Source organism: Mustela lutreola, chromosome 4, assembly GCF_030435805.1.
Source record: "Mustela lutreola isolate mMusLut2 chromosome 4, mMusLut2.pri, whole genome shotgun sequence".
Classification (NCBI taxonomy): Eukaryota; Metazoa; Chordata; class Mammalia; order Carnivora; family Mustelidae; genus Mustela; species Mustela lutreola.
The window spans coordinates 70,692,660-70,718,668 of NC_081293.1; the positions used below are offsets into that span (position 1 = coordinate 70,692,660).

Sequence of the window (26,009 nt, forward strand, 5' to 3'; positions counted from 1 at the left end):
GAGTAGCACAGAGCTGATAGTCAATTACCTGAGAAGAGAGCAGGACATAAAGATTTAAAAGAGAGAGATAGAAAACTTGTTTATAAGATACAGTGAAGACCTAAAGTTCGGAATGTGTATTGGAAGGGAGAAAGGAAAGAGAAAAATGGATCAAATCACAAAACAAGGAGTGAACAATGACAGGGGTTCTAGTCAACCTGAATAGTATCCCGTCGATGCAATAGAAAAGCAAAATGGATAAAGATCCTATATGTAGCTGAAATTTTCTGTGTCATTCCTGAGAGCATTATTGAGTGAAATTTACATGTTCTAATACACATTCATCGTCGTGCACATTTCTGTGATTATTTTAGTAACAGTTGTGTAACAATTACCACAATCTAGGTCCAAACATCATTCTCACCCAGGACGGTTCCTTAGGGAACTAGGAACCTTTCCTCTAGGAAACCAGTTCTGCTTTTTTGTCCCTAAAATGGGCCTTTTGTAAAAATTTTTGAAAATTTGGAAATGTGCAACATGTTGGCTTTTCTTTTGTCCTGGCTCCTTTCACTCAGCATGACTCAGGACTACTGTATTTAGCAGCAGAAGTAGCATGACTGTGTTTAGCCATCTAAGCAGTAGCATGACTCAGTCCTATATATTTCTTTGACTTACTCAATAGTATTCATTTTATAAAAACAGCATGTTTTGTTTATCTGTTCACTGATAGACATTTGAACTATTTCCAGTTCTGGAGAACATTAATAATGTAGCTAGGGATTCTCTGTATGCCTTTTGATGGACAGATACTGTGTATTTCTATTGGGTGTATCTGTAGACACCCAGGAGTAGAATTGCTGAGTCATATGAGATGTGTGTCCTTAACCTTTTCAAGAAACTGCCAAACTCCTTTCTAACACGTTTGTACACTTTACTTGTCCACACCATCCCTGATGAGTACTATTGTCAGTTTCTTTATCAAGCCCATTATAGCAAGTATATTTCCATATTTCATTGTGATTTTAACAGGCATTTCCCCAAAGACTAGTGATTTTGAGATCTTTTCATGTGCTTGTTAGCAATCTTTCCATCTTTGATAAAAGGTCTATTCAAATCTTCTGCTCATTTTTTATATTTGTAGTGTGTCTTCTTAGTATTGACTTGTAATTCCTCTTTGTAAATTGTAAATGCAAGTCTGTTATCAGTCATATGATTAGCAGTTATTTTCTCATAATCTGTTTTGTTTATCATATTCTTTAATAGTGGTTTTGGGAGAACAAAACCTTTGAATCTTGATAAAGTTCAATTTATCTTTTTTTCTTTCTGTGTATAATGCTTTTGATGTCATATTTAAGAAACTCTTACCAACCTAAGTTCATGAAGATGTTCTCTTGTATTATCTATACAAGACTCATAGTTTTAGGTTTTACATTGTATGGGTGATCCACTTTAAATGTTATAAGATAAATGTCTCAACTAATTTCTATTTTCAGTTTTTTACCCTTTGCACAGAAATATGTAATTGTCCCAGCAGCTTTTATTGTAGAAATTATATTTTCCCCATTGAATTACCTTGGTACCTTTGCTGAAAGTCAGTTAACCATAAATGGAAAAGGTTAGTTTTAGACTTCTGTTCCTTTCATGTATAGTTTACTTTATGCCAAAACTACATTGCATTGATTACTGCAGATCAATTGTATATTTTGAAATCAGATAGTGTAAGTCTTGTAAAATTATTTTTCTCTTCTAAAATTGCTGTGGCTATTCTAGGTCCCTTATATTTCTATATAAATTTTGGGATTAACCTGAAAAATTCTACTAAAAAAGTTTAATAAGGATCTTGGTAGAAGATATATTGAATTTACAAATCATATAATTTGTGGAGAATTTCTATCTTAACAGTATTGCATTGTTCAATCCATGAACATGGACTGTCTTTCTAACATGCTTTTAGATTTATCCCAACAATGCTGTACGTTTTGGTTTGTATATTTTGCCCCAATTTTGCTAAATTTATTCCTAGTTATTTTGTCATTTTTTAAGCTGTGGATGGAAATATTTTTATTTTTGGTTTCTTCACCACTAATATAGGAATATACAGCAAATTTTGTTTCACCTTGGCAATCACTAGCTAGTTTTTATAGTTTCTCAAAGACTACTTAGGATTTTCTACATAGAAAACTGTATCTTCTTCAAATAAGTACACTTTAACTTCATCTTACCAACCCGATGCCTTTTATTGTTGTTGTTGTTCTTTTATGTACTTTGTTGTGCTGTATTGAAAATCCAGTACACTGTAAACTAGAAGTGCTGAGAGAATCCTTTTCCTGTTCTTGATCAGATGGAAAGGCACTCAATCCTCACTGTTAAGTATAATGCTAGCTGTTGGTGGCTCTGTAGATGGCTTTTCAGGTTAAAGAATTTTTCCTCTATTTCTAGTTTGTTGAATCTCTCTCTTTTTTTTCCCCCATAAATAGACATTCAGTTTTATCAACTGATTTTTCTGTGTTTAATGAGATCATCATGTGGCTCTATCCTTTACATAATATGATGTATTATGTAAAGTGATTGGCTGTCTTCACGTTCAATTTGAAGGACGGTTTCACCAGATATATTATCCCTGGTCAATAGGTGGTCATTTATATCCCAGTACTTCAGAATATGTCATTCCTATTTCTACTGGCCTCTGTTGCTTGTAATAAGAAGTCGGCTGTGAATGATACATCATTTCCTTTTATGAAATGAGCATTTTTTGCTGCTCTCAACATATTATTTGTCTTTCAGCAATTTGGCTGAAAATTGTTCATCAACTACCCTGATAGCTGATCACCCTGGCCTGCCTTTTGTGAAAATCCTGTTAAGGTGGTTTAACAAGCCCTTGATGTTTTCTCCTAATAATTTTCCATCCACTCTCCTCATTGGCTATAAATCCTCAGCTGTCTTTACTGCACTTGGAGCTGAATTGAGCCCCCCTCTCCTTCCTATTATGTTAGTCCTGACTCCTATCACAAAGGCCCTAAACAATACTTTCCTTTCCAGTTTAGCAAATATCAGGACATTTTTTTCTTTGACAGTATCTATATTTATTTTTTAATCATATTAAAAATTATAAAATTACATTTTTAAATTATCTGTTTGTTTTAATGCTATACTGTAGTACCTCTGGATTTTGATATTGACTCTGAGGACTTTTTTTTAAAATAATATATCTAGAATTTATTCACTGAACCTATTTCTCTTAAGTGTGTGGTTCCTAATGTCTCTGCATGATTTTTGCTGTGATTCTTCATTTCTGTGTGGCTTCATGTCACCCAGTGATTTCCACAAACACCTAAGCCCATAAGGCTTCTTGCTGCCTTTGCCCATTGACCTGAACACGGGTTGGGTGAGCCCCAGAAGTTCAGGCAGGGCCCAGGATTTCCTGTCAGCATGGACATTCTCCAGGTCTCCTCTGTGCATATGAGTGGTTTCAGAGATGTGCAGAGAGCCCACCCAGCCCTTCCTTCAGGCCCTCTGTTTCTTTTTCTGGTGAATTTCTGGCTTGTTGGCAATTGAGCCCACAACTTTATAACTCATATTGGCTGAGCCAAGATGGTTCTCATTCAGTTCTCACTGTGTTTGATTCTTTTATTAACACCACACCAAACTCACTCTGTCCTCTCTTAAAGCAAGCCTCCTGCTTGTCGTGGCCAGCCCTACTGTTCTAACATGTGTCCAGTGTATTTGAGGGGCTAAGTAATCCACATCAGAAGGCCACTGACTCCTGCTTTTCTTATCCTTCTGCAACAACAGTTTTTAATGAATGATTTCTCTCAGCTTGTCCACTTCAGCGGATTCTTAGAGCCCTAAATGGTGCTATACAACATTTTGCTTAGATTTTTAAAAATTAATTTATTTATTTGAGAGAGAGAGAGAGAGAGAGAGCATGCACCAGGGGAGGGGCAGAGAGAGAGGGAGAGAGAAAAGCTCAAGCAGACCCCATGCTGAGTGGAGAGTTAATGACATGGAGCTGGATCTCAGGACCTTAATAATCTTACCCTGATGTAATCAAAAGTCCGGTTCTCAACTGATGGAGCCATCCAGGTGCCCCACATTTTGCTTAGAGTTTTACTTTGGGGGAAAAGAATTATCCAGCCTCCTCACATCACCAGAACCAAAAGTCTTACCTCCTTGGTGCCCCTCTTTGCCACTTTCAAAGCATGGTTTCAGTCAGGAGTAGAGATGAGGCCACATGTATAATATACAGGAAGGGAAAGAATTTTGAAAATAGGGATTCCTATGACAAATTGAAGGGTAACCAATGAATGAAATAAAATAAAGTCACTATATTAACAGGAATAATTTTTTTTTCTTTTTACTGAAATAATTTAAGTGAATATTTTCATGAATCAATTATAAGTCATGGATTATAGTTTATTTTTATCAAAGAGATTTCCATGTCTTTATATCACTATTATGTGAATGTGTTCATTTTATAAGACCCTAAATTTCATATTAAGCATCCCTTCTGTGTCTAATAAAAATTATAGGACAACAGGTATGTTAGGACTGAATCTTTGTTCTGTTGAATTAAAATATCAAAGGAAGTACTGTCTTAAGAGAATTGCAAAATCATTCAGCAAAAAGTAGTCCTGCAAGTTACTGCACAAGGCTTCAATAACTGTGCTTCTGATATTTTCACAAATAGACTGAGAAAGAAACAGAAAAAAAAAAAAAAAACTACATGAAATGCAAAATACCAAATGAAAGGAGTTGGCATAATGTACTAGGAAATAGAAGTGAATGTCTGAAAGCACAATGCAGGCTTTCCTGATTTAGCTAAAAATCAAAATAAGCAAGCCTCAGACACTATTCTTGGAAAGTTCTGGAAAGTGCAGAGTGTCTTCTCAGTGATCTTTCCTGAGGAATCATAAACACAGCACGTTGTTCACCCTTTCTACCCTCTAGGTGAACTTAGAATACAAAGAAACGCCTGTTAATAGATGATCTCCTTCGTAATAGAAAACAGATTGAAACAAATATTCAGATGCTGAGGTTTCTAGAACAAAACACTTTGTATTATGCATGATATAGTGAAAGGCTGTGGTCTAGCTGGTCACCTGTGAGTGGCATGGGATGCCGTGAGGCTCATTCTCCATTACTTGATTGAGGTTTACGCTGTGGACCAAAACTTCCCTTTCTTCAAATGTATTTTGCTATCTAAGTCAGGTATGAAATGTTTCAATCCATTTTTTGGAGACAAGCACAGTTCTATTGTAATTTTATTATAAATAAGAACCATTAAATGAATTCACTGCTATTTTCTGAAACCTTCTTAGCTAAAATTATGGCACTCTCTCTAGCATTTCCTGCTCAAAAACAAAGGGAGAAAAAAAGAGTGCAGAGACTACTAATTATAAAAATACCAAATACCAATAAATTCAGCATTCAGTTGTTGCATGCTGAGCCTCAAAGGTGTTGTCATAGCCCTGGAAGCCCTTCATGATGTCTCTGCTTGTTGCTCAACTTCCTGTGCTACTCTCCCCAGACTGTCACATTCTGCATCCCCAAGAACCTTTTCCATTCCCCTGTCCTCAGGGTCCTCACACATGCCCTTCCCTTCTCCATTAGCTGTGTGTAATCCATTGTCTTCGATCTGCCACCTATCTTTCACTCCCAGCTTGAGGGTGACCTAGACCAGAGGACTTTTTTTTTTTTTTTTTTTTTTTTTTAAAGATTTTATTTGACAGAGAAAAAGAAAGCACAAGCAGCAGAGGGAGAGGGAGAAGCAGGCTCCCTCTGAGCAAGGAGCCTGATGTAAGATTCGATCCCAGGACCCTGGGATCATGACCAGAACTGAAGGCAGATTCTTAACCTTAAATGAACCACCCAGACGCCCCGACCAGAGGTCTCTCATTGTTGCTTATGTTCATTTTCAGTAGTGCCTGCCACATCATGTCAGTTAGATTTCCTTGTTATTAATAATATTCCTCCTCCAATGGCACATTCAAAAAAAAAAAAAAGAAGGAGAAGAAGAAGAAAAGGAAGAAGAACTTGGACAAGGAAGAAGAAGAAGAGAGGAGAGCAAAGGGAGCCCACTTTTTATTTACCAACTTGAACTTAACCCCCAGGTCCTAGGACCATCCCAGGGACCACGGTAGGCTTTCACTAATTATTTAGAAATAAGTGTTTTTCTCCAGATTATTATTTTCCCTAACCAAGTTTAGAAATTAATTCTGTTATTATGATTATCAGCAAGTGGTCTTAGTTGGCTCACTTGTGTAACTCTTATGGAAAGGATACTGAATTTTCCAGATTTTTCTGAACTCAGATTTACATATATTCACATGTCATCAATCCAGAGCTCAGTTTGCAAATTAAACTACATTTTAAAAAGACCTAAACATGAGTATACATGACATTACTTTGTACTAAATATCACCAAACTTATACATGTGGCTCTATTTTTTTGTCTGCCTGGTTTGAAGAGTTAACATGAATAATAAAGAGAATGAGAAAGATAGTCTAAGAAATATATATATATTTTAAACTTAATTTATTAATTTAGAAAATTGCTTTGTTTAAACAAATAAAGCAATATATATATATATATATATATATATTTCCCTATAATATATAATATATAGGGAAATATATATACTTGCTATTTATCCATGTATATATTTTTTATTACTTGTTAAGCAACTAATCATGATTTATAAACAAGAGTATCTTTACCACTTCCATAGCATGATCTTTGGCCATTGTAATGAAAAACCATACACTGAATCAAGGATGATTTCATGTATTAATGACCACGTGGTACCATACACCAAAGCCTCAAAGTATAGGACCCCTAGAAAAATAAATACTCATAAAGCAAGACAAGGGGATTCATTATTCATAACTCTTTCCCTATAATATTTGGGATTCTAATATTAAAGAGACATAATTTCAAATTAAACTAGCTTTAAAAAAATTAGCTTATTTTTGGTTCATATATCAGAAAAGGTTGGTGATGAATTTGTCTCCAGCATACATGGAAACAGTATCATCAATGATAGTCACCCCATTCCTGGCACTGTCTTCTTCTCATGGTCCTCAGTCCTGGAAAGACCCAATGCAGGCATAAGAAGAGCAAATGTCAGATAGAAATTGACTTGTCTCAGGTAATTAAGAGCCACTCTTTCCCATGCTCATAGGAGTCACCCTGACTATACCTATAAACTTGGATAACTTGTCAGTTTTTAAACCAAAGAGTCCAGACCTGAATCTCACTCCCATTGCTGGAGCTAAGACCAGCTGTGAAGGGGATAAGCATCTCTCTGAGGAACACGAGAGGCTCTTACTAGAAGCCAAGCCCAGGATACCTGTGGCTTGACATGCTTAGTCAAGGTCAACTTAGCGGTCATTCATATAAAAATACCAAATGAACAGTTGATTATAGTTTGAGTATGATGAGTCTTTCTGTATGAACTATGCCTTTTATTGAATTCTTGCTTCATTTATGAGACTCCAATCGAGGTGTTTTGTTTTGTTTGTTTATTTATTTTTCCATTTATGATCAAACCTTCTTTACATTTGTCCTTTAAGGAAAGCCATTGTTTTTCAATTTCTCAGACACAGGAAAGAGATAGAGGAGAGAAATAAGCCATAGCCAGATCTAGACGTGTCATATTTATTTATTCATTTTTATTTTTATTTATTGTGAGAGCAAGAGATTGCTGAGGATGTCTGGAACATGTGCATATGGGAATGGTGAGAGGAAGGAATTGTGGGAGGGTGAGATTAAATTCTGTGAAGAGGGCTGTAGTACGCAGCAGAAAATATATACAGATGCATGGCTTCGAGTGTCTTACCATTTATGTATCATAACACTTCAAGAAAATGATTACAAATTGTAGGTTTTATTCTACTATCTAGTAAATTATAGGCAACACACTGGCCTTTCCATGAACACCAAGTGCTCCTCTCTCCTCCTTGATTCAGGAGGCAGACATTCCCTGTGCTTTGGGAACAATTTCACATGCCTTCATCTCAGACACCATTGGTCACGGTCATTGGTCCTAACTGAATGAAATCCCCACCAGAGTTTAGTTTCCAAGTCTCTCACAAGGGACATTACCATTTTTTCTGGATATCCCGCCAATGTCTCTGTTCCCTTTTCGAATCTTGGACCACCAGTAATTTCTTCACCATAGTTTTGTTTGTACGTGTAGGGACTCAGTTATGTTGATTTTCTGCCCGCCATGTCCCAATTTAGTACTAAGACTGTAAAATAATGCAAAGCTATTTAAAATCACATAAGCAAGGAACTGATTTTTGGCTTATTTGTTAAACTGTCTACCTGCTGTTGGTTTCTGTGGAGCTAGTGGTATTCCTGAGTCTATTAGCTCATCTGAAGTTGGCTGCCTGTGCAGACTGGGGACTGTTTTTCTCACCTGTGCTTTGCAGTGCTCTCTGGTATTTATAGAACATCCCAGATGGGTGCCTTCCTCAATTTAATTATTATCCGGCTTATCCTCCCTTCCAATATCATTCATGAAAATGTTAAATAAGGCCAGCCATAATACCTACATCCCCAAAGCATGTTCCTCAACAGTTCTCAACTTGATGCGTTGCCATTTATCATTAAATTCCTTTAGCCAATTTAAGTCCCAGGAAGAATGTTAATATTGAATCCAATTTGAGCTAAATTTTAATTAAGATTTCCTGAGACATTATGTTAAGTGATTTACTATAATCAAAATTGATATCTCCTCTGCTACCCCTGCTCCCAATTTTCTAATTTTACCCACATGCAAAAGAGAATTGGGTTGCTCTGTCTTGACTCGTTCTCCATAAATAGACATCATTCATCGGTTCTGTTTCTGCAAATAGTTTCCTTCTCTTTTGCCTTTAGGACCATTCTGTCATCCTCTTATAAGTCCCAGAATCATTTTATGAAATGCATTTCCTTCTGGCAACCACATCTGTCGACCCGTGAATACCTAATCTCAGCTAACTGAATGCCAATCTCTCAAATTTCCTTCTTTCCTCTCAATTATTTTTGTAGCTACTATTTCTCTGCACATTATTATTCTGAATGCAATGGATGCTAAACATAGAAACAGTGTGCACAGTATATCCCCTTAAGGGTGATGGTGTATGTTTCTCAGGATGGTGAGCATAAGCATCTGAATGGGTCATTAATTAACATGGCACTCTTGAAATTGAATTCAAGTTTCAAGGTAAATGGGCATACTTGCATTTGATCTAAGAAGGTGTGTCAAGAGTATCCAGGGGCCACCCAAAGGCATCTGTAAATGATAAAGAATGTTTACCTTATAGAAGTGAAATGTAGGGGTTAGAAATACATATGAAAATGTTAGTAAATAAGAAAACGTTTTTTCTGTAGGTTTACGTATTAAATTTATATATTTTAGTTATTCAACAGGAAGCTTTTAACTGTTTTCCCTTTATGTGTAAACTTACATGAGGCCACCTTTCTTATCTGCATCTATCACTTTTGGAATGAGGGAAATAGAAAGTTCTGTGACTGTAGGGGGGCACGTTGATGGCTCAGTAGGTTGTGTCTGCCTTTGGCTCAGGTCATGATCCCAGGGTCCTGGGTTTGAGTCCCGAGTCAGGTTCCCTGCTCAGCAGGGAGTCTGCTTGTCCGCTCCCTCTTCCCCGCCCCCTGCTTATGTGTTCCCGCTTTCCCTCTCTCTCTCTCTGTCAATCTCTCTCAAATAAATAAATAAATAAATGCCTTAAAAAAAAGAAAGAAAATTCTGTGAATGTCTGAAAAATGCATATTATAAGATTTCCCACTAGTATCAACATTCCCCAGGGATAAATTTATATTTATCAGCCAGTTAAAGAACTTTATTTAACCCATTAAATCATTCTTACCTTAATTTTGCTTTATTGAATTAATAATGGTTATTCTGTTGTCACATATAATGACCCAAATATATTTTTAGCTATTGGATACAAGTTGCTTCAAAAGGACTATAAAGACCTGCAAATTAGCCTCAAGAATGTTTATGTGGTATTATCAAGGGCCTCTAAATTCATTCCCTTTTCTCAAAAAAAAAAAAAATATATATATATATATGTATGTATGTATATATGTATGCATATATATGTATTTCTTATGCTTCACAGTCTAATTTTTTAGTAAGGTATCCTACAACTGTAGATGCATTTGTTTGATTTTTGGAAAGGCAAAACCCTAGGCCCTTTCCATCTTTTACAAGTCAGTGTGAACAAGATCATAAAGATCTTTTTTCCTAAAGCTAAGCAGAAATTAAAAGGATACAAGGATGAGAGACTCTCTGAGAGACCAAAGGAAACCATTATGGATGTAAAAGACAAGAGCAGAAGGAAGGATGACAGTAATAAAGACAGACTTCACCCACTAAGTTTTCTCTAGTCTTGGTAGGCAATAATAAGTGTTTATGTGTCCAGAACAGAAGGGTAAGGTAGAGGGGAAAAAATTAACTTTCCCATAGTGATATTCAATTTGCTGTTAGAACTTTCCTCTTCTTTCCTTTAGTAAATTAAAATAAAGACAGTCTTCAAGATACAAAATTTTATCACTTTCATAAGAAAAGGAAAAAAAAAAATCCTTCCTGCTGGGATTTCTACTGAGTCAGAGCACCTGTAACTATGCTTCAAGAGAAGAGCAAATGTACAGAGATCTTTCTTCACCTCTATTTTGTCTTTGGAAGCAGGGATACTGGGGTAGAAAGCTGAGCCCCAGGAGAACCGATGATGTGGTTTTCTGTTCCAGCTCACAGCCGTGGATGCAGATGAAGGGTCCAACGGGGAGATCACGTACGAAATCCTGATGGGCGCTCAGGGAGACTTCGTCATCAACCACACCACAGGACTCATCACCATTGCCCCGGGGGTCACGCTGACCGTGGGGCGCACCTATGCCCTCACGGTCCAGGCCGCGGATAATGCGCCTCCTGCGGAAAGAAGGTAAGGCAGCATGCAGTCACTGCGGCTTCTCTGAGCTCCCAGTTAACCGTGCCCTGTACACTGAGGAAGTGCAGGAAATGTTGTGTTTTTTTTTGTTTTTTTTTTTTTTTTTTTTTTTTAATTCTGTACACCTCTAAATTAGACCAAAAAATTCTAGGGGCCAGATTCTAAGGAACTGTACATTCTTTCTTGGCTTAAGTTGTAGGAAAAGGACAATAAAGATTAAAACACAAAATAAGCAACTCTGATTTCACAGATGTGAGGGATGCAGATCTCTGTACTTAGGGGGGAACTGGGAGATAGCAGAAGCAGGTTGGCAACTGATTGGTGAAAAGCAAGGTTGTTGACAGTGAGAAGTCACAGACATTGCAGCGACCTGAAATGTCTTGTGTTTGAAGCCACCTCCCGATGTCCAGGTAATTCAAATGTATACATAAGTACACATATATATCCTCTCTTTGTATATACAAAGTATATATGCATACACACATATATACAAATATATCCATAAGATTTATTATAGAATTGATAACTTACCTATAAAATATATCTATAGGTATCCCATTTATACACGTTCAAATATATAGCTACATGGAGGGTGTGGGAGAGTAGAAAACGAAAGACTTCTAGCTATTACAACTGTGTTTATTTAGTGTCCCACCTGAGCTACATTTTTTATTAATTTCCTGCTTGTTTTCCGATTTTCAGTATATGTTTAAAGAAAATACGAATGAATTCCTGCACCAGTTGGGCTTGTTCCCTTACAACACACCTTGGGGTTCTTCCAACATGAATACTGAATTGTTTCTTCAAAACTCTTTTCTCAGCTACATAATATTCTTTCATACGTGTATTATACTGTGTAAATCTTTGTTGAATTTGGGATTTATTGTAGGATGCAGGAGGAGGTATCAGTCAGCAATAATTTTTTTATGCTACTCTGTAATTTTTCCCACATAATATGCTTGCTAGTCCATCTTTATCTCACTGATTTGAGAACTTACATTGATTATAATCATATATTTTCTCATTTATTTGAATTTGATTAGAAACTCTCTCTTCTATCCCATTAGTTTACCCCACTTTTCATGAACTATTGTCACAATTTTAATATTTAATGTTTTAAACGGTGCTTCATAATATGGTGGTGCTAACTTACGTCAATGATGCTTTTCTCTAAAAGTGTCTTGGTTGCTCTTTATATTAATTTTGTCCATAATTTCTTCTGTGTCCTATAGGAATTTTTTTTAATATTTTCTTTGTAAGAGTCTTGTGCATTTCTTTATTGGTCTGTTTCTGTATCTTTTGCTATTATTGTACATAGACTCTTTTCTCTTTATTCATCTCTCTGGGTAATATTTATACATGTGAAAGCTATTAATCTCTTTTTATTAATTTTAATCCTCTTTCTTATTTAATTCTTTTATATTTTTGTAAAAGTTTTCCTATCAGTTCTTCAGTGTCATCCAGGAATGTATTTTATAAATAGTGAAAATTTTATATCCTTTTCTCCATTTTCTTTCCTTTAAGTTCATTGGCTAATTGTTTCAATAAAAGTACTGGTCTTTTCTTTCTTTTAAGATTTTATTTATTTATTTATTTGAATGAGAAAGAGCAGTAGGGTAGGGTAGAGATGGAGGGAGAAGGAGAATGTCAAGCAGATTCCCTGCTGAGTATGGAGCCTGCTATGGAGCAAGAACTCATAACCCTGAGATCACAACCTAAGTCAAAACCAAAGAATGCTATTTGACTGAACCACCCAAGAATGCCTGCTTGACTTGTTTTTAACTCAAGTAAGAACATCTCCCAGATTTTCCCATTATACTGGTTTATGGTTTTAATTTTTTAAAATTCTGTTGAGAAAGTGTTTATTCCCATTGTATTGGCTTTCTAAAATAAGAAAATATAGACCCATCATCTATGAAGACAGTAATGACTTTCGTTCTTGAGCTAATCATATAATGATTGATCTTGATACAATTCCTAAATTAATCTATTTTGCATTCTTACTATGAATCCCACTAGGCTGTGATGTTTTATTCTTGAATTAAAATGCTAGATTATGTTTGTTCCTATTTAGTGAAATTAGTCTATTCTTCTCTTTTTGAGAAATTCTTATGAAGATGCCATGCAGCTGTTCTGATATCTCATAAAAGAAAGAAAAACCACAAAAAAGGCAAGAAAGAATTAACCATTTTAATAGCAGTTGTGAATCTGGGGTAAACATCTCTAAAACCAGTGAATAAATCAAAATTCTGTTCTCTGAAAAAGGAGATTAAAATATAAAAATATAATCAAATGGATAAACTACTACACTTAATTAAAAAAGGGAGACGGGCATCTGGGTGGTATAGTCGATTAAGTCTCTGACTCTTGGTTTCAATTCAGGTCATGATTTCAGGGTCCTGAGATCAAGTCCCATGTTGGGCTCTGTGTTCAGCAGGGTATCTGCTTGAGACTCTCTCTCTCCCTCTCCCTTTGCTCCTCTCCACCCAGACTCACTCTCTCTCTCAGATAAATAAATAAATCTGTTTTTAAAAAGGGAGAAAGCAAATTAATAAATTCTAAGAAGGAAATGCTACAGAAACAAAGGAAATGGAAAGAATCCTAAGAGACACCTTTGCTTTTAATATATGTAAAATTTGAAAACATGAGTGAAATGGTTAATTTTTCCAGAAGATACAGTTTATCAAAACTAATTCCAAAAAGTAAGAAATTTTAAAGAGATGAACCTTATGGAGGTAATAGAGAAAGTTTCAGAGAGCCACTACCCAAAGCTATATGAAGGCCAAGCAACTGATCAGGAGGACTGGAACACAGCCAGTGAGAGGGGTCACTTCTGGTTGAGCCACCCTCCAGAGCACACTCCACACTCCCAAGCCACATGTGGCATCTCTCTTATCTTCCATCATGGACCAGTCATATGGTGACTTCTTGCTCCTCATGGATATTGGTGGACTGTCTCTCCTTTTCCTTCCTGTTCTCTTGTTGTATCTCATCCTGTCTGTCCCTCCATCTACAGATGGTGGTCCCTTCCCCATCATTTTGTCTTCTAGCCTAACCTCTAACTTCATCTCCCACCATCACTGCCCACTTCCGCAGGTCCCTCCCAGGGGAGCTAGTTCCCAACAGTCCAGCATTCCTTCAGCAGCTCCTGTCACTTGGTGTCTTCTGACTGGTCTTGTAGCTGCTTTGGCTAAACATCCCTGGATCCATCCTTAGTGTGTTCCTTTCTCTCAAACTCAAATGCAACCTTTAGCAGCACCTCTAAGCTCTACCCTAAGAACACATAGAAATGGACAATTCCCTGCTCTTGTTACTAACATCCCAGTCTGCATCAAGCTTCTCTCTGGTCCCGTCAGTGGAAACGCCTTCTGAAACTTCTGCCTTTGCCCCTTCCATCCCTTCTCTGTGCGGGGGCCTGAGAGATTCTAGTAACACAGGAAGCACTTTCTTTTTACTCAAGCTCTTCTTGAGGTCTCAGATCTGACCCAGAGTAAAAGAAAAAATCATTAAAAAGGCCAGGGACCCCAGCACACATTGCCAACGGCCACCAGCCAGAGGACACTCCCTAGTGTCACCTCCTTTGTAGAATATCACCTCTTGCTCCACCTTGAGTCCCACTCCAGCCCTTACACCACCCCTACCTACTCATCCCTGAGGCTGGCAGCTGCCTTCCGACCTTTGAACGTGACCTTCCCCCCTCAGCCTGGATGGCTCCTCTTTCCATTTGTCCGTGGAGTCCAGTCCTTTCGTCGCCTACCCAACCATCAATTTCTTTGCCAACAACCTTTCCATACTTAATGGCCTTTTTAATCCCCTGCCCTTACCGTCCTGGGATAGGTTATTATGTACCTTCAGTTAGGGTATGAAGTTGATGGTCAGTCTCGCCTCCTCCCCACTGGTATTTGAGTTCACAAGGGCAAGAATTACTGTGCTTTCATTGTCTCTTGTGTCTACAGAACCCCAAACAATTCCTGGAATGCTCTAGATGCTTAAAAAGTCATCTATTTGTATTGTTTTCCTAAGTTCTTAACAAACATCTTTTTTTTTTCTTTTGTTTCTTAAACAGATGAATTAGAAAACAAGACGGTATAATACAAAACTCAAATAACTTTAAAGAGCCCCCGAAATGAAAAGGCACATTGGAAATTGTTCTATCTTCTTTCATAAGTATACACCAATTCTAATGTTGTCCCTAATAAATCAGGAAGAAATAAAAAGGTGTCTGTGATAGTAAGATTTTCTATTCCGCCCAACCAACCATCTGTTATACAACCACCACTTATTGTGTCATGGAAATACAAAGATAAACAGAGTCCCATCATGTGCAGGCCAAAAAAATTATAGTAAAGAGTGGAAAGTAGGACTTTATAAATAATTAAATTCAGTTCAGCATGGTAAGTGTGTGATTGAGCTAATTTCTCTGCTCTCGGGGGCATCAAAGAGGACACTTGTTATAATGAGGGAGTACTGAGAAGGCTTCCCAAGCAGATGAGTTTTGGAGAATGGGTCAAGTTTGACCAGGTGAGAAAAGTAAGTCACTTTATTTACACAGCCTGAGAGCTCTGGAAGAGCTTGGGAGTACTGAGAAGGCTTCCCAAGCAGATGAGTTTTGGAGAATGGGTCAAGTTTGACCAGGTGAGAAAAGTAAGTCACTTTATTTACACAGCCTGAGAGCTCTGGAAGAGCTTGGTCATTATGGGTAATTACCAGTCTAGTCAGTGTTACCAGTGCATAAACCGATTTGAGAAGGGGCAGGAGAGTTAAAGGTTATTTCATGGAAAATTTAATTTTTTTTTAAGAAGTTTGGACTTATTATCCAGTGTGTAGAGGATATTCATGAAGGACATTAAATTAGAAGTTGAATGAGAGTTTCTAAGTTTAGTTTCTGGAAAATCCTTCTGGCACCCTCGTGGGAGATGAATTTGAGGGGGATGCCTCTGGAGGCAAGGAGATCACATAGGACTCCACCACTGGAAAAATCCAGGGCTTGAACTAGGCATGCTGGCAAAGTGGATAGATGGAATGGTCAGAAAAACTATCTCCCACTTTTTTGTCTAAGGTGACAGGGTGGTGATGTCAATGTGGTATGCATGGTTTAGATGAAGGAAATGAGCTGAATTTGGGGCACATTCAGTTGGATTTGGCCACTGTTCATATACCCAAAAGGCAAATAGATGTGTATGTCTGAATGTGAGAAAATAGTTAAGGGCTGTTCCTTGAGAAGAAATGTGGAATACTTTTATATTTTTATATTTTAATTATATATATATATAATATTTTATATAATATATAATTTTATATTTTTATATATCTGACCTAAAGTAAGAGCCAAAGTTTGAATGAATTTAAAGAATACCTTATTCATACTGGGTTTTTCTGAAGAGGAATTAAAGACAGTTGATGCTCTTTAATTAGCATGCAGTAGACATCATGCAAGCTACTCTCTATCCATAATTTCTTTTTTTTTTTTTAAAAAGACTTTTATTTATTTATTTATTTATTTGACAGAGAGAAATCACAAGTAGATGGAGAGGCAGGCAGAGAGAGAGAGAGGGAAGCAGGCTCCCTGCTGAGCAGAGAGTCCGATGCGGGACTCACTCCCAGAACCCTGAGATCATGACCTGAGCCGAAGGCAGCAGCTTAACCCACTGAGCCACCCAGGCGCCCCACTATCCATAATTTCTAATCTGAACAACACTGTGGCTTTTGCATTACTCTATTTTGCAGACCAGAAATCTGAGGCTGAAAGATGATAATTGACTTGGCTAAATGTCCCCTTGCCAACACTCCCACCCACCTCATAAACAAGTTTCAGAACCTTCACCTGAACTAGTTATGGGATTCTAGACTTTATCTTCCATTCTGTGCCATAGCCATGATCTTTTGTCATGATTATTCAGAAGAAAAAAAAATAATGCAATTGCATAATATCAGTACTAATAATGTTAATTTTAAGAATTAAGGCATTTTTTGTTTTTACTATTTAAACTTATATTAGGGTCCCTTAATAGTCATCAATTTATTTCATGACTTTTTATTTTCCTTGAGGATAGCCCATAGATCCAATAAAAAATATATATATTTGCATATTATGACTGATGACTTAACTATTTTATAATTTAACGAGTGATATTTTATAATCCACTTCTCATTCAGTTCCTATTTGCAAGTCGTATCACTGATTTTCTCAATAACATGTTGCCTACAGGGGTGCCTTGGTGGCTCAGTGGGTTACTCCTCTGCCTTCAGCTCAAGTCATGATCTCAGGGTCCTGGGATCAAGCCCCGCATCGAGCTCTCTGCTCAGCAGGAAGCCTGATTCCCCCTCTCTCCCTGCCTACTGCTCTGCGTACTTATGATTTCTCTCTATGTCAAATAAATAAAATCTTAAAAAAAAAAAAAGATAAAAAGATGTTGCCTACAATAATCAGTGTAATAAGAGGATTTCACTGGAGTAAAATCATATTCAACTCCAGGAAACAAAATGCTATCTTCAGATTCAGAATACACAATCTTCAGATTATGAACACAGATCTTTTTAGTGACACGAAGCATGTAATTGACCTGGCCTCATTGTGTTCCTTATAGACAGTGGTTTGGACACTAAAAGGTCACCTTATAGTGTTCGGTCAGATATCAAGTGGGACCTACAGAGAATAAAATCTGGATACACCCTTTCTCCCTGCAGGGATAATGTCATGTTCCCTATAGGATAATGACATTTACTGTTTTCTGGAAGAAAATTAAGCCTTCACATTGACTTGATGAATGAACTAAAGTGTTGTTTTGCTTTCAGTATTTCCTTGGAAAGGAAGAGGCTATTAGAAAATTATCAGCATGGAAGTACAGACCTTGATATATTTTACAAAATGACCGGGCCATCAATAGTGATATGTAAACCTACTTATATTGTAACGTTAAAAGAAAAAAAAAAGAAAAAGGCAATTTTCCATTTTATTCTTTTTTCAGATTGGAAATCTTAATTCATAAATTTAAATAACAAAATAAGGTATATGTGAATTAACTATTAATGTATTTGTTATCCTAATAAAGTGAACTTGGTACAGATTCAGAGAGTAAGAGGAACAATAGTCTATAATCTTTTTTCTGTTTTGTTGAATTTCTCATAAGTATATGGGATGGATAAAAACCAAAAGATTTAAAAAATAATTGCACTCAGACATAGTCTTTATTCTACTGGTGTATGTAGGTTTTCTTATACTTATTGAATTGAATTAAATTAATATTTATTGAATTTTAATATGAATAATGTACTGTAACTAGGTATTTGTAAAGACAGAGAATGACGGACAGTCCTGTCCCCAAATATATTATAATATAATTACAATAAAATGGTGCATGGCACAGCATATATTTTGATTCCCAATTTTTTTTTCATGGACTCCAATGTTCTGTCTAATTAAAACAAGTTTAAATAGTCCATTCTCAAATAAAATCATTTTATCTCTAATTTTATTATTTTAAATGGCAACATTATATATTTAACATTAATAATAGAAAACAGGAGTACTCTCATTTTCGCAAAAATTTACTGAGTTCTCACAATTTTTACCCTCTTGGGGAAGCCCTGGAAATATAAGACAAACAGGATGAGATCTCCGGCCTCAGAGTATTCATATGGAGGAGAAGCACCGGTAAGACTAGACACACAATCGTAGGTAACTATAAGTACAGGTTAACTTCGACAGGAATGATAATGGGATATCCAAATAGAGGACCAATAAAAACAAAGACCCAGAGACTTGATGAAGAATGGTGTGTTGTGAGAACATGCGTTACTTGGCACATTTGAGCATATCACTAACCTGTTTGAAGTCTATCAGCCAGTCCCCAATGGTCAAGATGAAACTTAAATCAATAACTATATAACGCATGAGTCCCTGCATGATCTCTCAGATCCTACTTTTACCATTTTCCTATTTATAGCCTTCTCTGTAGTGCTACAAAACTTACATTTTTTTAATTTATTGCCCTGTGAATTTGTACATGTGTTTTCGCCTTTGTGGAATGTCCTGTCATTAAATCTAAATCCATCTTATGTCTTAAAACTCTGTCCCTGCAATGTCCCCTGAGAAGTTTCTCTGATATCCTACGTTGGTCTTAAATCTGAAACCTTTGCTCCTATAGATTTCCTATATGTACTTCCAAAATAGTAAAATAGAACTCAGGAAGGCTGTCCTGTAAATAGAGCTTTTCTAGCACAGTGTTGGTGGGAGACAAAGGAAAAGAAAGGCAATTTCTGTTTTAAGTCTACTAGGGAAAACAATATACATACTTCCACCTCAGAAGCAAGGTAAAGAAGTAGGTTACAAATAAATACCCATAGCATAGGTTGACCCATCCATAGTATATTACGATATACATTGTACAGTTCACAATTCAGCAACATTATCTCGTTGCTACTGAGTACTACTCTCATATTGAAACAAAAGGACTTTTTATCTTTTCAAATATTTCTGCAAGGTGAAAACCTCTTCTTTATTCAAATTCTATTTTGGTCTTACCCCCAAATACACACACACACACACACACACACACACACACACATATGTATATATGTATATAGGAGGTCTCATGCATGATATAATGAAAATGAAAATGAATTGTGGTATCATACCTTAAGCTCAAGATTTGAACCAATTCATGATTTCTTGTAAGATAGCATCTTTTGTTACAGATGTTTTATACTAGGGATGTTTCTACTCACCCACAAAAACACACAGACAGCAGATAAGTCAAAAATCTCCAATTTATTTCCCAAATTTGTTCTTGCAGAAGGGGGGGAGTTGCGGAGAAGAGGCGGACAGATTTCAAATTTAGAAGCCTTGCCTTTTAGTTTATTTGCAGTTCCTAATTAACTTTTTAACCTTGATTCAGTCACTTAATCTTTCTGATTTTCTAATCCTCTTTTGTAAAATGAGAGAGTTAAATTAGATCGTTTCTAGGGTCTTTTAAAATTATAAGATTACCTGAGAAAATACATCAGCCCTTGGGTTCTACTTTGACCTTCATTACCAAATGAGAAAGAGAAAGTGCTATTTTTTTTTTTTTTTTTTTTTTTTTTTTTTTTTAGAAATAGAGGTCTACCTACATCATACTGGCTACATTACAAAAAATAAAATCTGTATTATATAACTGCTTGATTTTATGCATTTAAGACTAGCTATAAAATGTTAATACAAAATGTTCACATAAAATGTTATTTATCTAGTGACTGTCCTGTTTTATTATGTGCTTAACTGATGCTGTTGAATTACTAGTATTTATCACAACATTTAGGGTATCATTTTATTGTGAATACTATTGGTGTGTAGTTTCAGGAAAGCTAACTCTGCCACAATGCTGACATCAGGGATAAAAAGCAGGAAGGCTGGAGCTTATTTCAATGCCTTGTAGGAAGGGCTAGGAAGTTGAAGATGAAAAATGCTAGACCTTGAAACTTGATCTTTCTCAAAAAATCCCCAGATCCAAGTGGGGGGGGTGAGGTGAGAGGAGCAGAAACAAATGTAATTAGCAATTTTAGCATTTGAATTGTGGAAAGGAGCAGAGGAAGGGGAGGAATAAGTTTGGATGAAGGAGAAGCAGGTGTTGGGCAACAGCTCTTCTGTCCATCCTTTGCCTGGGGTCATAGGGTTCTCTGTTTTTTACACTTTAAAGTTGTCATCTCCGTAGCTGATAAACCCAGCCTCTTTGGGTGTAGAGGTCCTTCCTGTAGTTTTGTGGATGTAACAAGTTAATCCTCTTGGGAGGAAAATAGTCAAAAGGGGAGGAGTAAAGAAACACACAGAGTATAACTAGTTCAGTGTAAACCGTACTTTCATGAGGGAGAAGAGCCTCATATTTGGTAAAGACTTTAGCAAGTATTCCAGGCCAGTAAACTGAAGCTGTAAAAAATGCCAAAAGCAGGAAAGACCTAACTTTTTGAAAGAAAACTTTGAATCTGGAGTACAGGTGTGTTCTAGGTTAAAAAAAAGAAAAAAAAATTGTGAATCAGTGAAAGAATCTCTTACCTCCAGGGTTACCAAGGTGAGCCTTTGGTCAGTTTATAGAGGAAGCCCCAGGCTACTAACTTAAAAAGTAAGTGAGCCTACACACATTTTTGCCGAAAGCTCCTGGGCCAGTGGTCTTCTAAACCAAGTGTGTGTAAGGATATTGTATATCCATTGAAAATGGAGAGCCTTCTGTCCCACACCAGAAGATTCAGATCTAATATGCCCCAAAACACCCCACTTTGGGGAGATGACGAGGGTATCATGCCCTAGTTATTTAGCCTAGAAAAGGGAAAGGATGCAATTAAAATGCTTAAAAAATTATAAGGGAAGTTAATAATTTATCAAGCTTATTTATTCCATTCTATAGAACAGGAGTCCTTATTTTGAACAGTTATCAGTAATAATAGAGAAATGTTTTATATGTGCATTCATACAACAAAAATACACGTATACACACACACATATGTGATCTTATTTAACCCTTATGCTAAAGTGTGATGTCAGGATTACTCTCATATTTTGGGTGCCAGTGGTAAAACTGAAATAGTTTGCCCAGGATGTGGTACCCATCCAAATTCTAACTCAAGGATGTGTGGTTACAGATCCTATGCTCAATAACATCCCTCAGCCAAGGTTATTACCAATATGGCGGAGGGCAGATGTTAGAGAACTTCTTAGGCACAGACAAGTGTGCTGGCTGGAAAAAGGAACAGACTTACAAAATGTTTAAATGACTTGATGGGTACCAGATGTTCAAAGAAGCCAGGGTCATGAGAGTAGTTTCAGGGACAGTAGGTATCCTGGGGTGTGGTTGGAACCAGATCACCACCTGGGAAGATAATAGGGCTACTTCAAAATGAGAAGTGGGGCTCTGTAATGCACATTACATTTGGTAACTTATGGATATTTTTCTTCCCACCATATTGTCTTCTGCATCTAGCGCTAAAATTAATACCTGTAAGGTTATAGGTAACATTTCATCAACGATTTTAACCTACTGTAAACATCTTACTCTTAAATTCTCAGTTGTAAATACACACACACACACACACACACACACACACACAAATGTATTTTTTGTAAAGAAAACATTAGAATTTAATTCATTTTATTGACAAATTTTAACAATAAAGTGATAAATTCAGCGGCCAGAAGAAATACAGATACTTTGATTATTATAAACTACAAAAACTGATTATAAGAGATTTTAATTTAAAATGAGGTTATTTTGGAACAGTATTGTGATAGATGTTAAGTATGAAATTTTTTAAGTCAGTGCAATTTTTTAGAGGTGCTTGTATTCTATAGGTACTCATCTATTGAGAGTATGTCCAGAAATATATATATATATATTTTTTTTTTAAGAGAACGACAGTGAGCTGGCAAGCTGATGGGAGGGGCAGAAGAAGAGAGAGAGTTTTAAGCTAGGGCCAAGATCAGTGTGGAGCCCAACATGGGGCTCAATCTCATGACCCTGAGATTGTAACCTGAGACAAAATTAAGAGTTGGATGCTTAATTGAGCACCTCAGGTGTCCCAAAAGAACTTTGGGCTACCTTAAGGAAATTCTAGCCCCCAAATAGAAATGATAACAAATGTGTTTTTAGTGAAAAGTGGTGATTTTGTTAAAATAAATTTAAATCATGCTTAAGCAGAGGTTGTGTGTTCTTCAAGACAGCAGACTAACTGTAGTCAGACATTAGTGGTGGCATCTTCTTCCAGATGGAAGATGACTTTCTCATTACTATCATTTTAGCCAGTGCTACTTCAGTATAAATCTTGAATGTCTTGCTTTTATAGCTTTTGTTGAGCAAAGAAGTTTCAGTGGTTAGAGATATCAAAAAAGTTGAATATGTATGCATTCATATTTTTGTCTTTCTAGTAACAGAATGTCCTCCTGACCTTCAGAAAAATTGCCTATCAATGTAAGGCTTTAATTAAATCTAATTCTAGCCTTTCATAGTATATTCTTCAAAGAAGACTTAAAAACACCTTTAGTTTTGTTTGCAACTAATTTACACAATGATTACTTTATGAGCCTGACTCTTGACATGCATTTACATGAAGCCATTGATGTCAGCAAGAAAACTAATAAAACACAGCCCGTATTACGTTTTGTGTGTTATTTTAATCAATACTCCCTCTGCTGGTTTAATAGGAAGAGAGCCCCAAGGACAGCTCATATTACCAGATATTTATAGAATGCTTTTTGCTATTAGAAAGACATTAAAAAGTAAAGTCAGCAGTCAAGGCTCCTGTTAATTTATTAGCTTTATTTGTACTGCTATTCCATTTTAATTCACACTATTAATCTAAGCAGGATAAATCAGTACCCTGAGGCATTCTTTACTTTTTACTGAGATAATTTCATAGAAACATGATATTCTGGTGGTAACTTTTATTTTAACATCCTTTCATTCTGAATTATTTTATTGTCTTCTGTAAAAACTCAAAATGTCCTCTCCTGTCAGCCCCACAGCAGAACGCGGACTGCACTCCGTCATGAAAGGTGATGTAGATTTTTACCCATCCTATTCTGTTCTCTTTCTCTGCAGACACTCCATCTGCACGGTGTACATTGAAGTGCTTCCTCCAAATAATCAAAGCCCTCCCCGCTTCCCACAGCTGATGTACAGCCTTGAAATCAGTGAAGCCATGAGGATCGGAGCTGTTTTATTAAATCTACAGGTATGCTTCTCGGTATATACGTAGAGCTCTATGGAGACAACCTTGAAGGCTGATGGGTCTGTATCTGTGCATGGGGAGGGGGGATTCACATGTCTGCTTGCACTCTAGTACAGGAAAGGTCCATCTGGAAAGGAAAACGGGGGTCATATGGATGGAGGGTTTCCTCAGCTAATCCATTCTATTGATTGCCACAACCGAAGGACTAACGTTAGCTGGCAGGGATTAGCTGCAATCATTACGAGACAGAATGAAGGGATTGGAAACATGCACTTGAATATTTTGTACTTTGCACCCAAAGAGTCTGCAGCTGACTATTATTTTCTGACTTGAATTCCTTTGCCCAGCAGGATTTAGTTTTGCTGCAGTGTGGTATAGAGAAAATAGCTTTGGGTTCAGGGACGAATGGTAGGCATTCTGATTCTGAGGCAGTCATCTTCATTCTGTGGCCATGGGCAAATCTCATAATTGCTGGGCCTCATTTATCCATTTAGGTGAAGAGGGGAGGTTGAGCTAATATTTGCATTTGCAGGTCCAGATTCGTGGGCATATTTTGTAACTAGTAGGATGAGTGCTCTGTTTTCACTGTTTATATATATTTCTGACCAAAGCACGTTTGGCCAGAAATGCTTGTATCTTTCACTCAATCTACAAGTCGGGCTTTATACGGTGTTGATAACTGCCCCTCAATGTAAGAATCCACAGGTAGATGACCCATCACTCTACCTTTGGATGTCCAGAGAACAGGGAAATAACTTTCTGGTATTGTTACACGGCAACGGGTCAGCTTGCTGACGAGAGTTTGGAAAGCTGGCCTTGAAGGGTAGGACAGATAGATGTGGTGAGGGGTGCCTGGAAGGCTCAGTGGGGTAGGGCCTCTGCCTTTGGCTCAGGGTCCTGGGATCAAGCCCTGCATCAGGCTCTCTGCTCAGTAGGGAGCCTGCTTCCTCCTCTTTCTCTGCCTGCCTCTCTGCCTACTTGTGATCTCTGTCAAATAAATAAATAAATAAATAAGATGTGCATGTGATACTTCAGGAAAATCCCAGCACTGATCTTTACCACCACAGGAGATGACCTAAGACATAGTTACATCTTGCCCACCTCCCATTTGAATGCGGACACCCTCTCACCCAAAGCCTGAGTGGGTAAAAGTGGGGATTGCAGCGAATATTTGAACTGGAGAGGATGTGAAAGTAATAAGCCACATCAGCCTCATGGCCCAGATGTGTAAAGTGAACCCTGTGGAAAGTAACTGGGGCCTAGATCAGTTGATTGCATTTTCATCATTTCTAAAACAAGGCTCATTCCCTTGGATCCCTCTTCATACTTGAAGCTGCTGGAACTGTGTCTGGCATTACCAGATATTTCTCTGTTCCTCTGCTGTATTATCCATTTGGTTGATTTTCCCCAGGTAACTACAGAGACTTTGCTTCTGTGGTTCATTTACTATTGAAGTGGGAAACAAAATTATGTGAAGGTAGTCATATTAGCAACAAGGAAATTTGGAGTATTTTAATGGACAAAATAAAAGAACCCCATAGTCTCTGAAAATGAATATGAAGACAAATCCATTTAATGCAGTAACAAAAGTCTTATATATATATAGATATATATATATATAAATCCATATATGCCCATATATGCCCATATATGGATTTTTTTGTGTAAACAAGAAGAAAACCTAAATAAATCCTAGATTTGTGATATTCAAACTAAGACATTGTACATGTTTTGCATTTAAATATTCCTTTGGAATGTGACTTTCTACAATTTAACTTTCTATGAAGTAGCATAAACTTACTTATAAGATGGTCCTAGGTCTCAATTCAATAAATCCCAAAAATGTCCAGGAACCATATTATAGGAGAATAACTCTACTTGTGAGTTAAAGATGAAAAGGAGTTGATCTTTTTCATATCTCAAATTTCTCAACTGCAAAAGCTGAGCAAATACGAGAATGACATTTCTGTTCACCCTTTCTGCTTCTGGTAGGAGCAAAAGAAAGGGTGCCACTTTTAGTGGCAGTCTCTATGGGAAAGAATGAGGGTGTCATCATCAAGGCTTTTTTTCATCAGCTGGCAACCATTCCCTTTTGCTCCTGATCAACTGAGATGTAATTTAAACTAGTGACCTAAAAGCTGAAAAGCTTCTACCAAATTACTCTCCCAGACACTTCTAATAACAGAACACATCAGTGGTACCTCTGGCTCTGTCCTCATCTCTTTCACATGCCACACTGCCCACTGCTGACTCACTGCTCAATTTAGAAAGACAGGATTTGTGGAGAAATATATTTTCAAAGGTAACAGCAGCCTGGTTTCAGCATGATCTGTTTTGACTGAGATCAAAGTGGTTTTGTCTCGGAAAACAATCCTTAT

The 26,009-nt window shown here is 36.9% G+C and overlaps 1 protein-coding gene across 1 annotated transcript in view; it reads left to right on the top strand.

Annotated features, from left to right (window-relative positions):
* PCDH15 (protocadherin related 15) overlaps nt 1-26,009 on the top strand; it is a 723,362-nt gene that overhangs the window by 376,575 nt on the left and 320,778 nt on the right. Inside the window, exons 14-15 of the mRNA XM_059172504.1 lie at nt 10,736-10,929; nt 23,502-23,634. Coding sequence (XP_059028487.1) covers nt 10,736-10,929; nt 23,502-23,634 — 327 coding nt within the window. The remainder of the gene's footprint in view (nt 1-10,735; nt 10,930-23,501; nt 23,635-26,009) is intronic.